This window comes from Phragmites australis, chromosome 15, assembly GCF_958298935.1.
Source record: "Phragmites australis chromosome 15, lpPhrAust1.1, whole genome shotgun sequence".
NCBI lineage: Eukaryota > Viridiplantae > Streptophyta > Magnoliopsida > Poales > Poaceae > Phragmites > Phragmites australis.
In genome coordinates this window covers 7,561,320-7,576,451 of record NC_084935.1, presented here as the reverse complement: position 1 = coordinate 7,576,451, position 15,132 = coordinate 7,561,320, and the positions used below count along the sequence as shown (strand labels likewise).

The 15,132-nt window shown below is 48.3% G+C and overlaps 1 protein-coding gene across 1 annotated transcript; it reads right to left on the bottom strand.

Moving 5' to 3' along the window:
• Positions 1 to 4,636: 4,636 nt before the first annotated feature.
• On the bottom strand, positions 4,637 to 8,205 carry LOC133893468 (uncharacterized). Its single transcript, XM_062334495.1, has 5 exons — positions 7,788 to 8,205; positions 7,151 to 7,214; positions 5,765 to 5,929; positions 5,320 to 5,385; positions 4,637 to 5,223 (listed from the first exon to the last, which is right to left on the bottom strand). Exons 1-5 carry the CDS (start codon positions 8,069 to 8,071, stop codon positions 4,996 to 4,998), a joined length of 807 nt encoding a protein of 268 aa, XP_062190479.1. The 5' UTR covers positions 8,072 to 8,205; the 3' UTR covers positions 4,637 to 4,995.
• Between the last annotated feature and the right edge of the window lie 6,927 nt (positions 8,206 to 15,132).

Here is a 15,132-nt window from a genome sequence, read left to right as displayed (position 1 = left end):
TTCCATGGAGGGAATGACACTCACAGGCGTCACCGACATTAGCACCAGTTTGCCAGGTAGGGCTTTTGCCCATGGCTCCCCACCTAGGAAACCTGCACAAAAAGGTGGCGTAGGCCAAGAGACCCTCAACGAGGCAACACCAGGCTTGAAGCAAACGCCAAAGCCCTAACCCCACAGCAACTCACCCCTCACCCACCCCGAAGAAGCCCCTAGGTCGTCGCAGTTGGCTCGGCGAAAGAGGAAAGAAAGCTGGTGCCAACCTAGACCGAGGGGTGTCGAAAAGGGGAGGAGAAGCAAAGCGGGTGTGGAGCATCGACGACTCCAAAACCAGGAAGGCACCCGCTAAGCCCACCGCACGAACGCTGAGCACACAGTCGATCGGGCAAAGAAGAGACCGGATCCACCATAGTCGAGCGAGAGGGAGGCAGAAGCATGTAACACCCTAGTTTTTAATTTCCCAAAATTTTGCTATAATTTTTTTAGTAGGGTTTAAATCTTCATATTAGGGTAAAACCTATTTTCTAAAAAAATTGAATTTTGCCCTAGGTTATTTTTTTGGTGTTGCATTCGTGCTGGAGTAGATGCACTAGAGTTTTATGTGTGGAAATGAATTTTTGAAAACCTCGAGGCACGTCGTTTAATGTAGAAAAAATATTTGAAAAGGGATTCTTTAAAAGAAAATTCCTTTTTCTCTCCTGGGCTGAATCTCTCCTCCTTTCTTTTTTTTTCTCTCTTTTCCCAGTGGCCCAACCCGCCTTTCTCTCCTGGGCTGAGCCCTCTTCGTTTCTCCCTTTCGCCTCCACCCCCCCTCGTGTGGGCCGCAACCGCTCCCGACCCAGTGGCGCACCGCTTTCCGCTCGCCCTCCTTCCCTGCACCTACTGCCTCTCAGCGCCGCTGATGTGTGGGGCCCACCCGTCAGTCGTCGTCTCTGACCCGAGCTCGAGCTTCGGCCGAGTCTGCATCCCGCCCGACGCGCCGCCGCCTCTCAACCGAATCCAAACAAACCCCAACCGAATTCGTTCTCCCGCACGTACCTCTGCCTATATAAGTGCGAGCCCCCTCCTCTGTTTTCCATGTGTTTCGCCCACACCAATCCACCGCCACCGCCATTGTTGCTCTCGGTCGAGCTCACCAACCACTGTGTCCGCCGCCTCTCTGCCACATCCGAGCGCAAATTCGGGACCACATGCTTGCCAGGAGCCGACTCTACCGCTCCTCGTCACGTCCCGGCCACTGGAGCTCCGTCCCTGACATGCAACCGTGTGCCGCCACCGCCCCTCTCGCCGTCGACCACCTTCCCGGACCGCGTCGCACTCGGTAAGCCCTCAAACGGAAAGCCCTCACTCTCCCGAGTATTTTGCGCCACTCGCCGTTGTCATCCATGCTCAGCGATGAGATTTTCGCCTCTCTCCGGCGAGCCCACCGCCGCGGGTTCCCTCCCGCCGCCAGCCGGTTAAACTCTCCTCGGACTCTCAGCCGTTGGTTCCGAGCTAGATGGTCGTGATTTGATCCAAAATACCCCTTCGCCTGAGCCAATCACGTGTTGCCACGTGGCCTCCTTAATCCAGTCAGCTGCCCAGAGCCACGTCATTGTCCACATCAGTCGGCCACGTCATCCAAACTGCTGACGTGTCTGCCACATCAGCAAGCCCTTTATCCAGCCATTATTCCTAATTGTTCTAATTCGAGAAAAAGGTCAATTTTGCAATAAAGCCCTGGACCTTTCTGAATTTACCAAAAGCCCCTGTATTTTTACAGTTTAGACCCTGAACTTCTCTATAATTACAAAAGATCCCTATCTTTTTACACTTAGGTCCCTGAACTTTTATAAAATTACTTTTAGGTCCCTCTATTTTTACAAAAAGGTCCCTAACCTTTTAGTTTTTATCCAAAATAGGTCCTTTTCTTTTTCAGAATAACCCTAAAACTTGGTTTTAGCTTATCTTTCTCGTTCTAGCTCCGATTTAGGCGATTTTCACGCTCCCGAGTTCGTAGCAGCGTGTACTATTATTTAGTGCCTTTTTTCTCAGATGTTAGCTACTGTTGGTGTACTATTCTTAGTTAGTTTTGTTGTGTATTTTTTCGGTTTGTTTCAAGAGTAGACGAGGAGCAGTTTGAGAATCTCCAGGACCAAGTATTTGAAGAGTCTGAGTAGCAAGTTGGAAGAGGAAAGTGTCCTTGAATATTTTGATCCCAGTTTTTAAATGTGTCTTTACTTCAAACCTGCATGCTGTTAATTCTGAATCCTATGTACTTATAGTATCCTGTTCTATATAATTCCTTGTCGCCTAGTTGTTAGCAATGGATATGATGGGTAGTTATGCTTAGCTTTGCACAAGAGGATGGAAGGGTTAATGGTTAAACATGACTAATGAACTATGCAACTATGAGTTGAATACTAGTGATGGTATAGCATAATGGAACCTTAGGCCTTGAGCAAAGTAGTGTTGTTGATGTTGATGATTATGTTGTTGGCTCAGTGTTTGCTCAAGCAACCTAAGTAAAGATCGTTTCGTGGAGCGAAAACCCAAGAAATATCGCACCAACCACGAGACCTGGTATGGGGCAGGCCTGGCCTATTAATTAGTAGATCCCAGTTTTGTGCGTGCCAAACAGAAGAGTAGATGTGAGGGGACGGCAAAGGTCCGAACCATTTGGTTAATGGTATGGAATGGGTAGTGGAAGGGAAGGGTGAAAACTTCCTGGAGACTACAAGGCGCAAAAGGGGACTTCTGGGTGGTGTGAATGCCACTTTGACGGTAGTGAAACCTAGTGGGCATGCACATACTGGATGAAACTTTGTAACGGTATTGTAATGACTTTCCAGGCGACACACCACTGGCGTATGTTAAGTGTTTCGCGGACACGGCAACAAGGAAATTCACGACTCGTGGGGAAAGCTGGACAACCTCTGCAGAGTGTAAAATCTGATATATCAGCCGTGCTCACGGATATGAGAGAGTTAGATCCTCACATGATTAGTTGGATGGGTTTGGTTTGGTTCGGTTGGTTTGGGAGCCTAATGTGGGATTCAGGTGGTTGGGAAACATGTGGAGATATTTCTAAGAGTTGGAAGTCTACAAATGATTCACCTAGTCAAATAGAATGCTTTTATAATTCTTCATTAGCATAGTTGGATTTTATGCAAATTTAAAACTGTTACAACTTGTTTCTTTGTTTAAGTTTGCATGACATTTTATTTTTCCACACTTGAGGAGTACGATATGTACTCATACTTGCTGTTTCCTTTCAAATGTCCTCCAAGCGCTGTTCAAACATTGAAGGAGAACCAAACTTCTTCGTCGATGAAGATGAAGATTACTACGCTAGCGGTTTCCTCAGTCAATTGCCTGTGGAAGTTGGAGCTTCGCGGTGTTTAGTTTGTGTGCTTTTGTTTAAGACTTTGAGGTCTTTCTATTTCTATTCAAGTTAAACGTTGTAATAATGACACTGTGTGTAATACACTGATGAAGTCGCTGCATGTATGAAACTTGATCCTGTCATACATGTGGTTTACATCTGGTTTTGTCCCTTTCTAAAACCGGGTGTGACACAGCAAGAGCCAACAGATCAGCAATGACACAACCAAAAGAGAGGGGACCCATAGCCCCCAGTAGCAGTGGGATCCTGAACAGCAGCAGAGGCGACCAACCCGAGAGCAGCGCAAGAACACGTCGCCATAGCACCATCCACGCCAAGCAACAGCAGCACACATCATCGAGGAAGCACGGCGGTGGACAAGGAAGCAACACACAACGTCGAGGCAGCACGATGGGCACCGAGACAGCACACAGAGCTGGCAGAGGAGGAGCCCGAACTGGCGGCACAAGACCCCCCAACGAGGTAGCCAAGGCACCTGGGCCGCCAAGCAGCCACGGCCTCGTAAATGAGCCGAATTCCTCGACCAGCCCCACAATGTTCGATGCCCCCACCGTGGACGCGCAGACGCACAGGGGTAGAGCCGAAGCACGGCCAGCCACGAGCGTGGCCACGGGAAAGGAACTACCAGATCCGACCAGCCACTGGACGGGACCACGAATCTGACCGGCCATGGGACGAGAATGCGGCCACGTGATGAATCCAGCCGACACCACACCGGAACCCCCACCAAGGATGCACGCATGCATGGGGGCGGAGGCGGAGCACGGCCACGGGACGAGAACCACCGGATCCGACCGGCCACGGCACGGGAACCACCGGATCCAACAGGCCCCAGGACGAGAGCGCGGCCAGCCCAGAGCCGGATCTGCCAACGCCACACCGAATCCACCGGCACTACACCGAATCCACCACCAACCAACGCCACCGACGACGATCCACCGGAGGAAGAGGAGGAAAAGAGGAAGGGGGGAGGGGCAAGGCAACGGTGGTTGCCACCAATTACGACACCATCAAGGACAACGGAGGCGGCAGCAGCCAAACGCGGGCGGAAGTAGGTGGTTCTTAGTGACGGCGGTGGTGACGCCCCCGTGTCGCCTCTCGGGAGACGACACGGGGGGACCAGGTTTGGATAAACCATTTGACAGAAGACCAAGATGAAAAAGGAGATGATAAATGATATTAACCAAATGCTTGGAGGCAAATTTGAAAGGAAAACAGCACCAGTGACAGAAGACGCACACACAACACAACCAGTGGGGAGAGCAATCCCATTTCATTTATGCTTATATCATGGGAACTGCTAAGTTACATCACAAATTTACAGTTGGATCGGACACAAGGCCTGAGCACGTATTATGACACAATCTAGATACGGCCCTGAACCTAAATAAATCAGTTACATGATAAAAATTACCACTGAATTTTACAACAACAGTCCGATTGCGCTCATCATCCATGAACGATTGTGGCAAATCCAGTTCTTCGGACTGGGGGCTAGCACACAACGTGCAGGCAGAGAATTACAGTTCTGATGATTTTCTCCAAGGACAGCCCAAACTCTTTCTGGAATGTGCAGAGGTTGCGGCGATACAGAATTCCACTGCTATTATTCCCTACACCTGCTCTGGTTGGGCTGGTGGGACGAGTGGTTCATGCTCATCAGCTCCATTTGACGTTCTGTCCATGCCACAGAACCCTGGAGACTTTATAGGCACAAGCGAGGGCTTGTTCAGGGCAGCAAAAGCCATATTTCCTTCACCGTTGCTCCCTAAGCAAATGGTATCACCCCGTCCATGCCAGACACCACACTGGACATTATTCATCTCCAAAGTTCTAGCCTCCTGAATTCAAAAGCTAGTAAACATGAGTTTACGATACCAATAGCAGAGAGAGAGAGAGTAAAATTGGGGAGTCAAACGGGCTTTTGCAGATATAACCTGGCATAACGTGCAGCAAGGACATATGAGATGGAGAACACAATCATCCAGACTGCTCTCAGTACCCTGTAAGCGCAAAAGAGGATGAATGGTCAGCTTCATCAGAATGAAGACTTCCAACCAATGGGATCAATGACTTCTTTCTAAACTTGTATGTTCGTAGTTCCTGAATCAAAGTACATGTACCAATGTCTACTCAGATGCTGGCAACATATTTATGGCCATAAGTAAAACCAAGCACAACTTGCACCTAACTATCAATATACCTCCATGTTTCACTTAATTTTGTTTTAGCATCGCAAATGATGTAGCAAACATTTTTTAAGGATGTCAAGGATGGTGTGACGCTAGACATGATGAACATTGTAAGCAACTGCAATAAGCACTAGTACTAGGCTGTAGCAAACAAGCAAACTTTCTCAATACTATACCAAGAAATAATTACCCGGATGTTGAATTGCTTCCTGATTCTTCTTCGGAAGTAACCAGTATAGATTGCTATCAATAGGACAGAGCCTAGTCCCATATATAAATATATATGATGCCTTGTTACCGAAAAGGCTATTAGGCTGATCAGAAAAGCCACTAACAGAATGAAGTAAACCATTCCCTGAAAGAATTTTATGAAGCATCAGCAAGGGTGAATAAGAGAAAATTAACTACATAAGAGGCAGCAATACTCAAGCGAACATGTGATAAACGTGGAAAACTCATATTCGGTGGCAAGAAGATAGTGGCACAACACCACAACTATGAATGTAGCACAACTCGGCAACTTTTGCAGACATAGAGGATAAAATTGTCCAATTTGGACGAGGCAAGAGCCATGTTTAAAATGTATAACAGGAGATATGTTGAAGAAGGGTATAATCTCCTTGCATCACTTTGTCTAGGGATAACAAATTGGCCATATAATTTAATATAAGAAATGCATTTATTGGATGCTGAGTGAGATGAGGAATTCCGAATTCCAATGACATGTTTACAAAAAAAAACATTGACTGAGCTAAAAACATATTAAGTTGACCTTCCCAGATTGACAGAGTTGAAAATGAGTAAAATATACTACTGATCTGTCTAGGAAGTCCAGCGTGCCATCTGATTTTCTCCAACATAGAATATTAGAATGCATTTTACTTATCCTCTACGGGATGGATCGCAAGCTTGAAATAAAAAAGGCGACATGCTGTGAAGGTAGACCAGGTCTAAGACATGCCAGGAATAAAGGATTATATAAGCAAATGCTGTTCAAATTGCCAAGTCAAACTTGTACACATCGGTCACTATGCTGGATAAGCATAAGACTCAGAAAAAGACAGCATTTCTATATTTGTCCAGATAGCTAGCATGTCAGCAACTTGCGTTTCATTATTTATCAAGAATTTAACAAGAAACTATAAGAACATAGCCCGCCTCTACATTATGAAGGGGAAATCAGAAGCGATAGACGATTAAACTATCAAGTACAAGAGCAAAAATACCAAACAAGGAAACAAATCCTCAACACTGTTTGGCAGCACCTTGATGGTGAAAGAAGCAAAAGCACAAACACGCACTTAACATGTTACCTTGTTTATCCCTTCCTGGCCATTATATCTAATAACCGACTCAGTTCAAAAATACTCACCTAAAGATTCATTTTATAATGGACTCAACGGCACCTCCAAACAGAAGGTTTTCGTAATTTCTACCATCATCAGCATCAAATAGTCACATGCGGCTTACATGGTTACGTACACAACAATTTTGACTAAACTTTTTCGCATAGAAAAGAAACAAGCAGGGAAATGGACGGAATATGGTTGTACTATAGTGAGTGGATTATCTGTACCTGAAGGAAGCAAGATCCAAGATTGGCTCTCCGCATGTTCTTGCCAAACCGATAGCACGGGCAGCTGCAACAGTTGCAAGCAAACAAGAATTTTAAAACGAAGCTCAGCAAAGTTTAATCTCAGTCGACCACAAAAATGTAGTGCACCAGAGGAAAGTGGAATATTTTGCATTGACACGAGAATAGTACCAAAGCAGAGCGTAATACGTCATTTTGGGGGGGATGATCCCTAGTGGCAACAACTCATCATAAAATATTTCCATTTTTTCCTACAATTAAAGCAAGTACAATTTCCAAAAGTAAAATTTAGAATTCGTCGCTATAGTCTGGCGGATGCCATTTGAAGAGGAAACTTCAAATTTGAGCAAAAGTTTCTGATTTCTCTCGGTGGGACTTGCTCCTCTGAATGAAAATCTCGCCCATATTACCGAGAAAGGATTTCATTTCAAACAGCACTTCGCCTTTTCTAAAATCCGCACCACATCAATCCATCCGTAAGCAAAAGGAATCCGCGTTCATTCAAACGCCGAATACCCGAGCTCTGCTCTCGCAACCAACACGACCAGATCCTCCCGAACACGCGCCCAACCAGAACCAATACAGCTGTATGAAACGAGGACGAGTTAGCTCCACCTACCAGGCGGCCTCGAGCGCGACACGCCGGTCCTCCAGGCAATCCAGCACCACGTCACCCTCCCACATCCTCTGCACCCCGCCCCCTCCCCCGCCACCATCGCCGGCCGCCTCCTCCGCTGCCGCGGCGCCGCCCTTCCTCCTCCCCGCCGCCAGCGCCACCGACGCGCACAGCATGTCGAAGTCCAGCACCGCCATCCCCTCCTCCCCCTCGCTCTCGCTCTCCCCCCGCTCCTCCTCCGCAGGGCCCCTCGCCGCCGTCGACACCTCCTCAGCCGCCGCGGCCATTTCAGCCTCTCTCTCTCTCTCTCTCTCTCTCTCTCTCTCTCTCCCCCTCGCGTGCGCTGCGTGGGTTCCGTATCGCGTCGGGTTTTAACGTCTAAATCGCCTCCGATTAGGAGAAGGGGAAACGAGGGAGGGAACTGCACATTTGATTGGTAAATCCCGGGGGGCGCTTTAATAACCCAGGCCTCAACCTACAGCTAGCGGCAGCTTCCGTCACGGACAGGTGGGTCCATAAGAAGAGTTGCACGGCACGCGGTCCACGTGACAGTGAGGTAAGCTGGAGAAAACGTGGGTACGGCCAGGACGGGGTGCCCCAACGATCGGTGGTTAAAATGGGTAATTACCAGTGGGGACGCTGAGAATAATGCGCGCGTGATTGGAGTAGTTTAGCGGTGGTTGGGTTGGGCCACCAGGGCAGACTGGTGGTGCACCGGCTGGGCCCGTGTGTCAGTGGGAGCAGTGGCTGCGTGGCGTGCCTATCTCCTGCTCGGCTCGGGAATGGAAAATTCCACCGTTTCGTATTAAAAAATAGATAAAGAAAATTATAAAGTACTATATTTGTTCTTTTTTAATTATCGTTTAAGACATCGACACAGTCTCTAATAAATACGTCTGAGTATTATTTTTGATAACTATCTCTTGATAAAAATTAGATAATATTAAAGTATTTTTCATAGCAAATTTACTACTATTATTTTTATGTGTTAAATTCTAATAGTTTTTTATATTAGTAACAAAAATTTCTAAAATTTAACTGCATGTATTATAAGATAACATCTATTTAAGAATAAAAATAGTAAATAAGATAATCAATAAATGAATATCAAGTAACAAGGTTGGATGAATATAACATATATATATACATACATATATATATACATACATATATATATACATATATGTATGTGTGTGTGTATATATATACATCTCTTGTGGAGTTGCATTTCTAACACTGCTGATCCGTGAACAGCCACCACTAAGGCTACTGGGATACCAAACGTGTACAGAAAATTTGTGTCCGGTCATCGTGGTCACGTTTGATTTATTTATTTTACACTAAATTCGGTAGGCGCATTTTGCAGGACCGTAAATCAGTTATGCCAAACTGAATGCGATTTAGTATAAAATTCACGTTTCTTTCCTGCGGAGAAATGTATCTATTTCTAGATGAAGTCTCAAATCTGGACCCTGGCTTTGTACAGTTATACCATCTGTGACTCATAAAAAACAGAAGAAACAAAACGTACATGTAACTTTCACTCCTTAGTTGAGCGAGATTTTGTATCATAAGGCAATTCGTTTGCTAGTTTGGCTACTTTGGAATCTAGAGCACCCTTATGTGTGCGATGCAGATGAATTATTGCGTTGATTGTTTGGCACAAGAAATCTAAACTGATAATATACAACTTGATGCGTAAATCATGCATTTTACATGCTCTAGCGTGAAGGGTCTAAGGTTCTCGAAACTAAATGAGGTGTTTTCTTTTTCAATGAAACTAGCATAACAAAAGCAAAACTTAGAGTCTTTCAGTATAAAAGTCATAATAGCTATCCATGGATTCATTATAGTAATAATCTAACACATATGATTTGAGTGGTAGAATGTAAGACTAGAAGTACGCATACCTATGCTTTTAAAATAAGAGTAAATTTTATAAAATCGTAGGTACTTAGGCAGTTGTAACATAAAACCATATGTTTTATAATCTCTTTCACACAACCATATGTACATAAAACCTGTAACACATACATACAAAGAAATCCTCTGACGTAATATCATGTCAGAGTAACCGGTTCATAACACATAACCACAACTTTTGCTTCTCATCCTTATCTGGATCCTACATGAAAAAAGAAAGGTGTAAAAGATATGCATCTTGGCTTCTCCTCGTTAACCGATTAACGAAGAATATATAGACGATGAATGTGTGCTCTGTTGGGTGCCCTTCATCAGATTACATGTACTACAAGAAAGGTGGTAGGGGGCGGGGAACGGTAATGCGAGTATCAAAACACCATTGTAAACTTTAAGCCCAAGCTGAAAGGGTAGGGCCAAGTCAGCGAAGCAATGGAGTTGGCATTGTTTTTTCATCCAGACGAGGAGAAGCAAAAGTTGTGGTTTTGGGTTATATGGACCAAGTACGTGTGGTTCTGTCTTATGTGAATAGAATTTTAAAACATGTGGTTTTGAGTTACAATAGCCTAAGTACCTGTGGTTTTGTAAATTTGCTCTTAAAATAAACAAAGACGCACAGTGTTGCTTATCATTTTTTACATATAGTGCTGCTTACTTTTCCACAGCAATGGTCGGCAAGCAAGTATAATACATGAAACAAAAAGATGTGCCGCCACAAGGAAATGTGGGCGGAAAGGGACGGCATCCGAGCCGTGAGCTGTGGACCATCCGTAGTGCAGCCACTGCAGCGGGTGCATTATTGCAATAAGTTGCTGATTTCATTTTTGGTAACCTTACGCGTACATGGGAACTCATTGCACGAGCCGTCTCGACCAACCATTTCCAACTTGAAAGCTCGCAAATGTATTCTTTTCTCGAAGTGCTCACCATGGTATGCTGGTATTTTCATCCCTGCATTAGCATTGAAAATTAATAGCGTCCAGCAAGCATTTATATTCTATAGTGTATGGCGGTTTGAGTCGTAGTTCTAGGGTACAGACTCGGTATTACTTTATGCAGACCCAATTTGAGTCTTTTCTACTTTCTTTCTTTCTTTCTTTCTGTCTGTTACTAATTTTTTACATATACGTTGCAACAGACGTTAAAAATTTATTAAACAAAAATCTACAAAATTACCACGACCAACAGCTAGAACTGGAGCATGCCATGAACTTGCTATTGGAGCAAGAGTTCATCTTGTCTTAGCAAATATGGCGAGAGTTTCTTCTAAGAAGGAGACTCAAGCTTGTAGACGAAGTTTGAGAGAAAGGAACACTACGAATATATTGATAATAGAAAAATATATCACTCTGGGAGAAGTATCACAGTGTTCGCTGTGTTGCTTGTTCTCTTCCGTTGTATCCCTTCTTACCCAGAGGATCATGGCCTCCTATTTATAGGGTCATGCGTAACTTGATGTACAAGTTATCATAATGTACAAATATTCAGGATCTAGCTAAATTACTGGGCCTTATCCCAGATAACTACCTTCTATCCTATCGGGGAGATAAATATCCACTATAGTAATTATCGTGGTGCCTACCCCTGAAGGGGGCGAGCCGGTCGCCGATTGCGGCCCGACGCCGCACTTTCAGGGGTGTCAGGATAGTCTTCATCACACCGGGGTATCAGAGTGGTGTCCATTAGCCTATGCCTTTAATACCGATCACTTCCTTACAAGCAAAGCACGATCGGTGCTCCTCTTCCGGCAGATCTTTCATAAGGTCTGCCGGCTCACCCGTTGCCTTCAGGAAGGCGGCCCGATCTGCCTGAGGCGGGGCCTCGGGAGGCATAGAACCGGGAGGTGAAGGCTTTAGGAAGCGGGACCCGGAGGGTCGGGGCTTCGAGAGGCCAAAGCTTCATAGGACCGAGGCTTCGGGAGGTCGTGTTTTGGGGAGGCTTCGGGAGGTTGAGCCGGCGGAGCCAAGGGAAGGCTTCGTAGGTGCGAAGGGGTACCGTGAAAGGATCTGATGATATCAAAGATCGAGATTTTAATAGAGGGTTCGGAGATCAAGACTCCGGAGGGACCTGGGTGGTGATCTTCAACCATTATCCTCATGCTGGTTTATTTCCCCCCCCCCCCAACAGTACCCCCTCATTCTCGAGCCCCGATGTTTCGAAGGGAGAGAGGATGTAGAGGAAAAATCAATCCCAGTCGGGTATAGTATCAAGGATGCTTGATGGCAATTCTCTGTCCTTTGAAGTCACTAGAGTAGAGGTTTCGTGTGGGTTTGGAGAATCCCACACGCTCGCCTGGCGGGACAAGACGTGCCACTATTGCGTTCTGACTGGATAATACGAGGGGTCGTTTAGGGTCTTGTGCCCACGACCCCGTCACGCACCGAAAGGGGTTTGGGTTATTAATGTGACAGGACGTCCGTGCGAGAAAACGAGGCATTCGTTGTGGAGCGCTGCCACGTGTTGGAGGGAAACCGGATATGGCCACGACCCCCTCCCCAGGTGTTCAATGAGAGGACACGGCGATGTTCATCCCGCTTCATCTTCCGAACCTACGTGGCTGCGTGGCCTGGGTATAAAGCCGGGGCTACCCAGTTGGAGTCTCCACAACCCCATGAGCAAGCAGCTAACCTTGACTTGAGTATGGCATCGTCTTCCTTCTCATCCTCCTCGGAGACATCGATGATCTCGATGGCTCCTTCAGGAGCCGGGCTGTTTCGGTCGTGTCTCCTTTCGTATCGGAATGCGAGGGGACCTTTCGAATGAGTGACCGCATGCGTGCGTGCCTTCATGCCTCCAAACCGTACTTCTTCGTCCCTTTCGAAGGCGATGGGTAGTTTTTCTAACGACCGGGGCACCGAGCCTTCGTATAGATCATTGCTGATTTCGTTTCTTCTGGGTGAGAGGTGGCCTCGAGAATCTGGTAGTGATGGATAGTAGGGTAACTAAGGAGAACCAGGTGGAGTAGTGGTGACCTCGTCGTCCCTATTTACTGTGTACTCCTTAGGCCTAGGACCGGTAGGGTCTCCTTCCTAATTTGTTCCAGATTTCTAACTCAGTGAAGTCCCTCAGGAACCTTTGGAGACGAACTCCGGAGGTGGTCCTTGACCCTTTGGGTTCCTTAGCGACTGTCCGAGTTGACAGCGATGATGTGTCGGAGGCGCAGCCGAAGGCTAGGCAAGAGAGGTGGTCCACGACCCTCCCCGATCCTTAGCCACTGCCCGGCTCCGGACGTATTCCATCCGGAGCCTGGGGACGATGCGTCGGAGGCAAAGTCAAAGGCTAGGCGGGAGAGGCGGTCGGCGACCCCTTCGTCCCTTAGCCGATGCCCGGCTCCGGAGGTATTCCGTCCGGAGCCTGGCGACTGTGCGTCGGAGGTGAAGCCGAAGGTTAGGCGGGGGAGGCGGTCTGCGACCCCCTCGGCCCTTAGCCACTACCCGGCTCCAAAGGTATTCCATCCGGAGCCTAGCGACAGCGCGTCGGAGGCAAAGCTGAAGGTTAGGCGAGAGAGGTGGTTCGTGACCCCCTCAACCCTTATTCGATGCCCAACTCTGGAGGTATTCTGTCCGGACCCTGGCGATGTGCGCGTTGGAGGCGAAGTCGAAGGCTAGGCGGGAGAGGCGGTCCACAACCCCCTCGGCCCTTAGCCGCTGCCTAGCTTCGAAGGTATTCCGTTCAAAGCCTGGCAACGATGCGTCGGAGGCGAAGCAGAAGGTTAGGAGAGGCAGTCCGTGACCCCCTTGACCCTTAGTCGCTGCCCGACTCCGGAGGTATTCCATCCGAAGCCTGGCGATCGCGCGTCGGAGGCGAAGCAGAAGGTTAGGAGAGGCAGTCCGCGACCCCCTCGACCCTTAGTCACTGCCCGACTCCGGAGGTATTCCATCCGGAGCCTGGCGATCGCGCGTCGGAGGCGAAGCCGAAGGCTAGGAGGGAGAGCCGGTCCACGACCCCCTCGGTCCTTAGCCGCTGCCCAGCACCGGAGGTATTCCATCCAGAGCCTGACGGTGGCGCGTCAAAGGCGAAGTCAAAGGTTAGGCGGGAGAGGCGGTCCGCGACCCCCTAGGCCCTTAGCCGCTGCCTGGCTCCGGAGGTATTCCGTTCGAAGCCTAGCGATGACGCATCGGAGGTGAAGCCGAAGGCCAGGCGGAGAGGCAGTCCGCGACCCCCTCGGCCCTTAGCCGCTGCCCGACTCCGGAGGTATTCTGTCCAGAGCTTGGTGATGGCGCATTGGAGGCAAAGCCAAAGGCCAGGCGGAGAGGCGGTCCGCGAACCCCTTAGCCCTTAGCCGCTGCCCGGCTCCGGACGAGATCTCCAGAGGTATTTCGTCTGGAGCCTAGCGACGGCGCATCGGAGGCGAAGCCGAAGGCCAAGCGGGAGAGGCGATCCACGACCCCCTCGGTCCTTAACCGTTGCCCTACTCCAGAGGTATTCCGTCCGGAGCCTGGCGACGGCACGTCGGAGGCGAAGCCGAAGGTTAGGCGGGAGAGACGGTCTGCGACCCCCTCAGCCCTTAACCACTGCCCGACTCCGAAGGTATTCCGTCCGGAGCCTGGCAATGGCACATCAGAGGTGAAGCCGAAGGTTAGGCAAGAGAGGCGGTCCGTGACCCTCTCAGCCCTTAGCCGCTGCCCGGCTCCGGAGATATTCCGTCCGAAGCCTAGCGATGGCGCGTCGGAGGTGAAGCCGAAGGCCAGGCGGGAGAGGCGGTCCGTGAACCCCTCGGCCCTTAGTCGTTGCCCGGCTGCAGAGGTATTCCGTCCGGAGCCTGGTGACGGCGTGTCGGAGGCGAAGCCAAAGGCCAAGCGAGAGAGACGGTCCGCGACCCCCTTGGCCCTTAGTCATTGCCCGGTTGTGCGATCTCTGCAATGGATAGTCGAGAGTTCCACTATGTTTTTCGTGCCACGAGGCGCGGGCTTTTATTAAATGTTAGTATAACCCTCATAAAATGACATATAAAGTGTGTTTCTAAAGGAGATGGTAGGGTAATGTTTTTACCTTTTACCATACGTGTTCGAGTCACGTGATGATACCTTCCCCTGTAGGGAGGGGGATCTTTATACCTCTTTGATCTATGTGCGGTGCTCTTTAGATACCAGTGGGTTTCGTACCCCTTCGGCACGGAGGCATTAGCCTTCAAGATACCGGGGTACCTTTCCCATTAGGTCCTTTCAGAACCTTTTCGCTCGGCGGAGTTTCCGAAGAAACATCTCCATCGCGGGGGTTTTCAGAAGTCTCTCCGTGGTGCGGAGGTTTTGTAAGGCTCTCCGTTGTGTGAAGGTTTTGTAAGGCTCACTGTTTTTGCCGATGGTTTGGTAAAGCTCTCCATTTTTACCAGAGGTTTGGTAGAGCTCTCTGTTTTTACCGGAGGTTTTTTGTAGAGCTCACCGTTTTTGCCGGAGGTTTGGTAAAGTTCTCCATTTTTACCGAAGGT

Excerpts from the sequence above, each read along its gene's own strand:
- LOC133893468 (XM_062334495.1), bottom strand. The coding sequence starts at position 8,071 with ATGGCCGCGGCGGCTGAGGAGGTGTCGACGGCGGCGAGGGGCCCTGCG. Across the intron at positions 7,215-7,787 it reads GTCGCGCTCGAGGCCGCCTG|CTGCCCGTGCTATCGGTTTG; the intron begins GTAGGTGGAGCT and ends CAACTGTTGCAG. Across the intron at positions 5,224-5,319 it reads CTTGCTGCACGTTATGCCAG|GAGGCTAGAACTTTGGAGAT; the intron begins GTTATATCTGCA and ends TTTTGAATTCAG.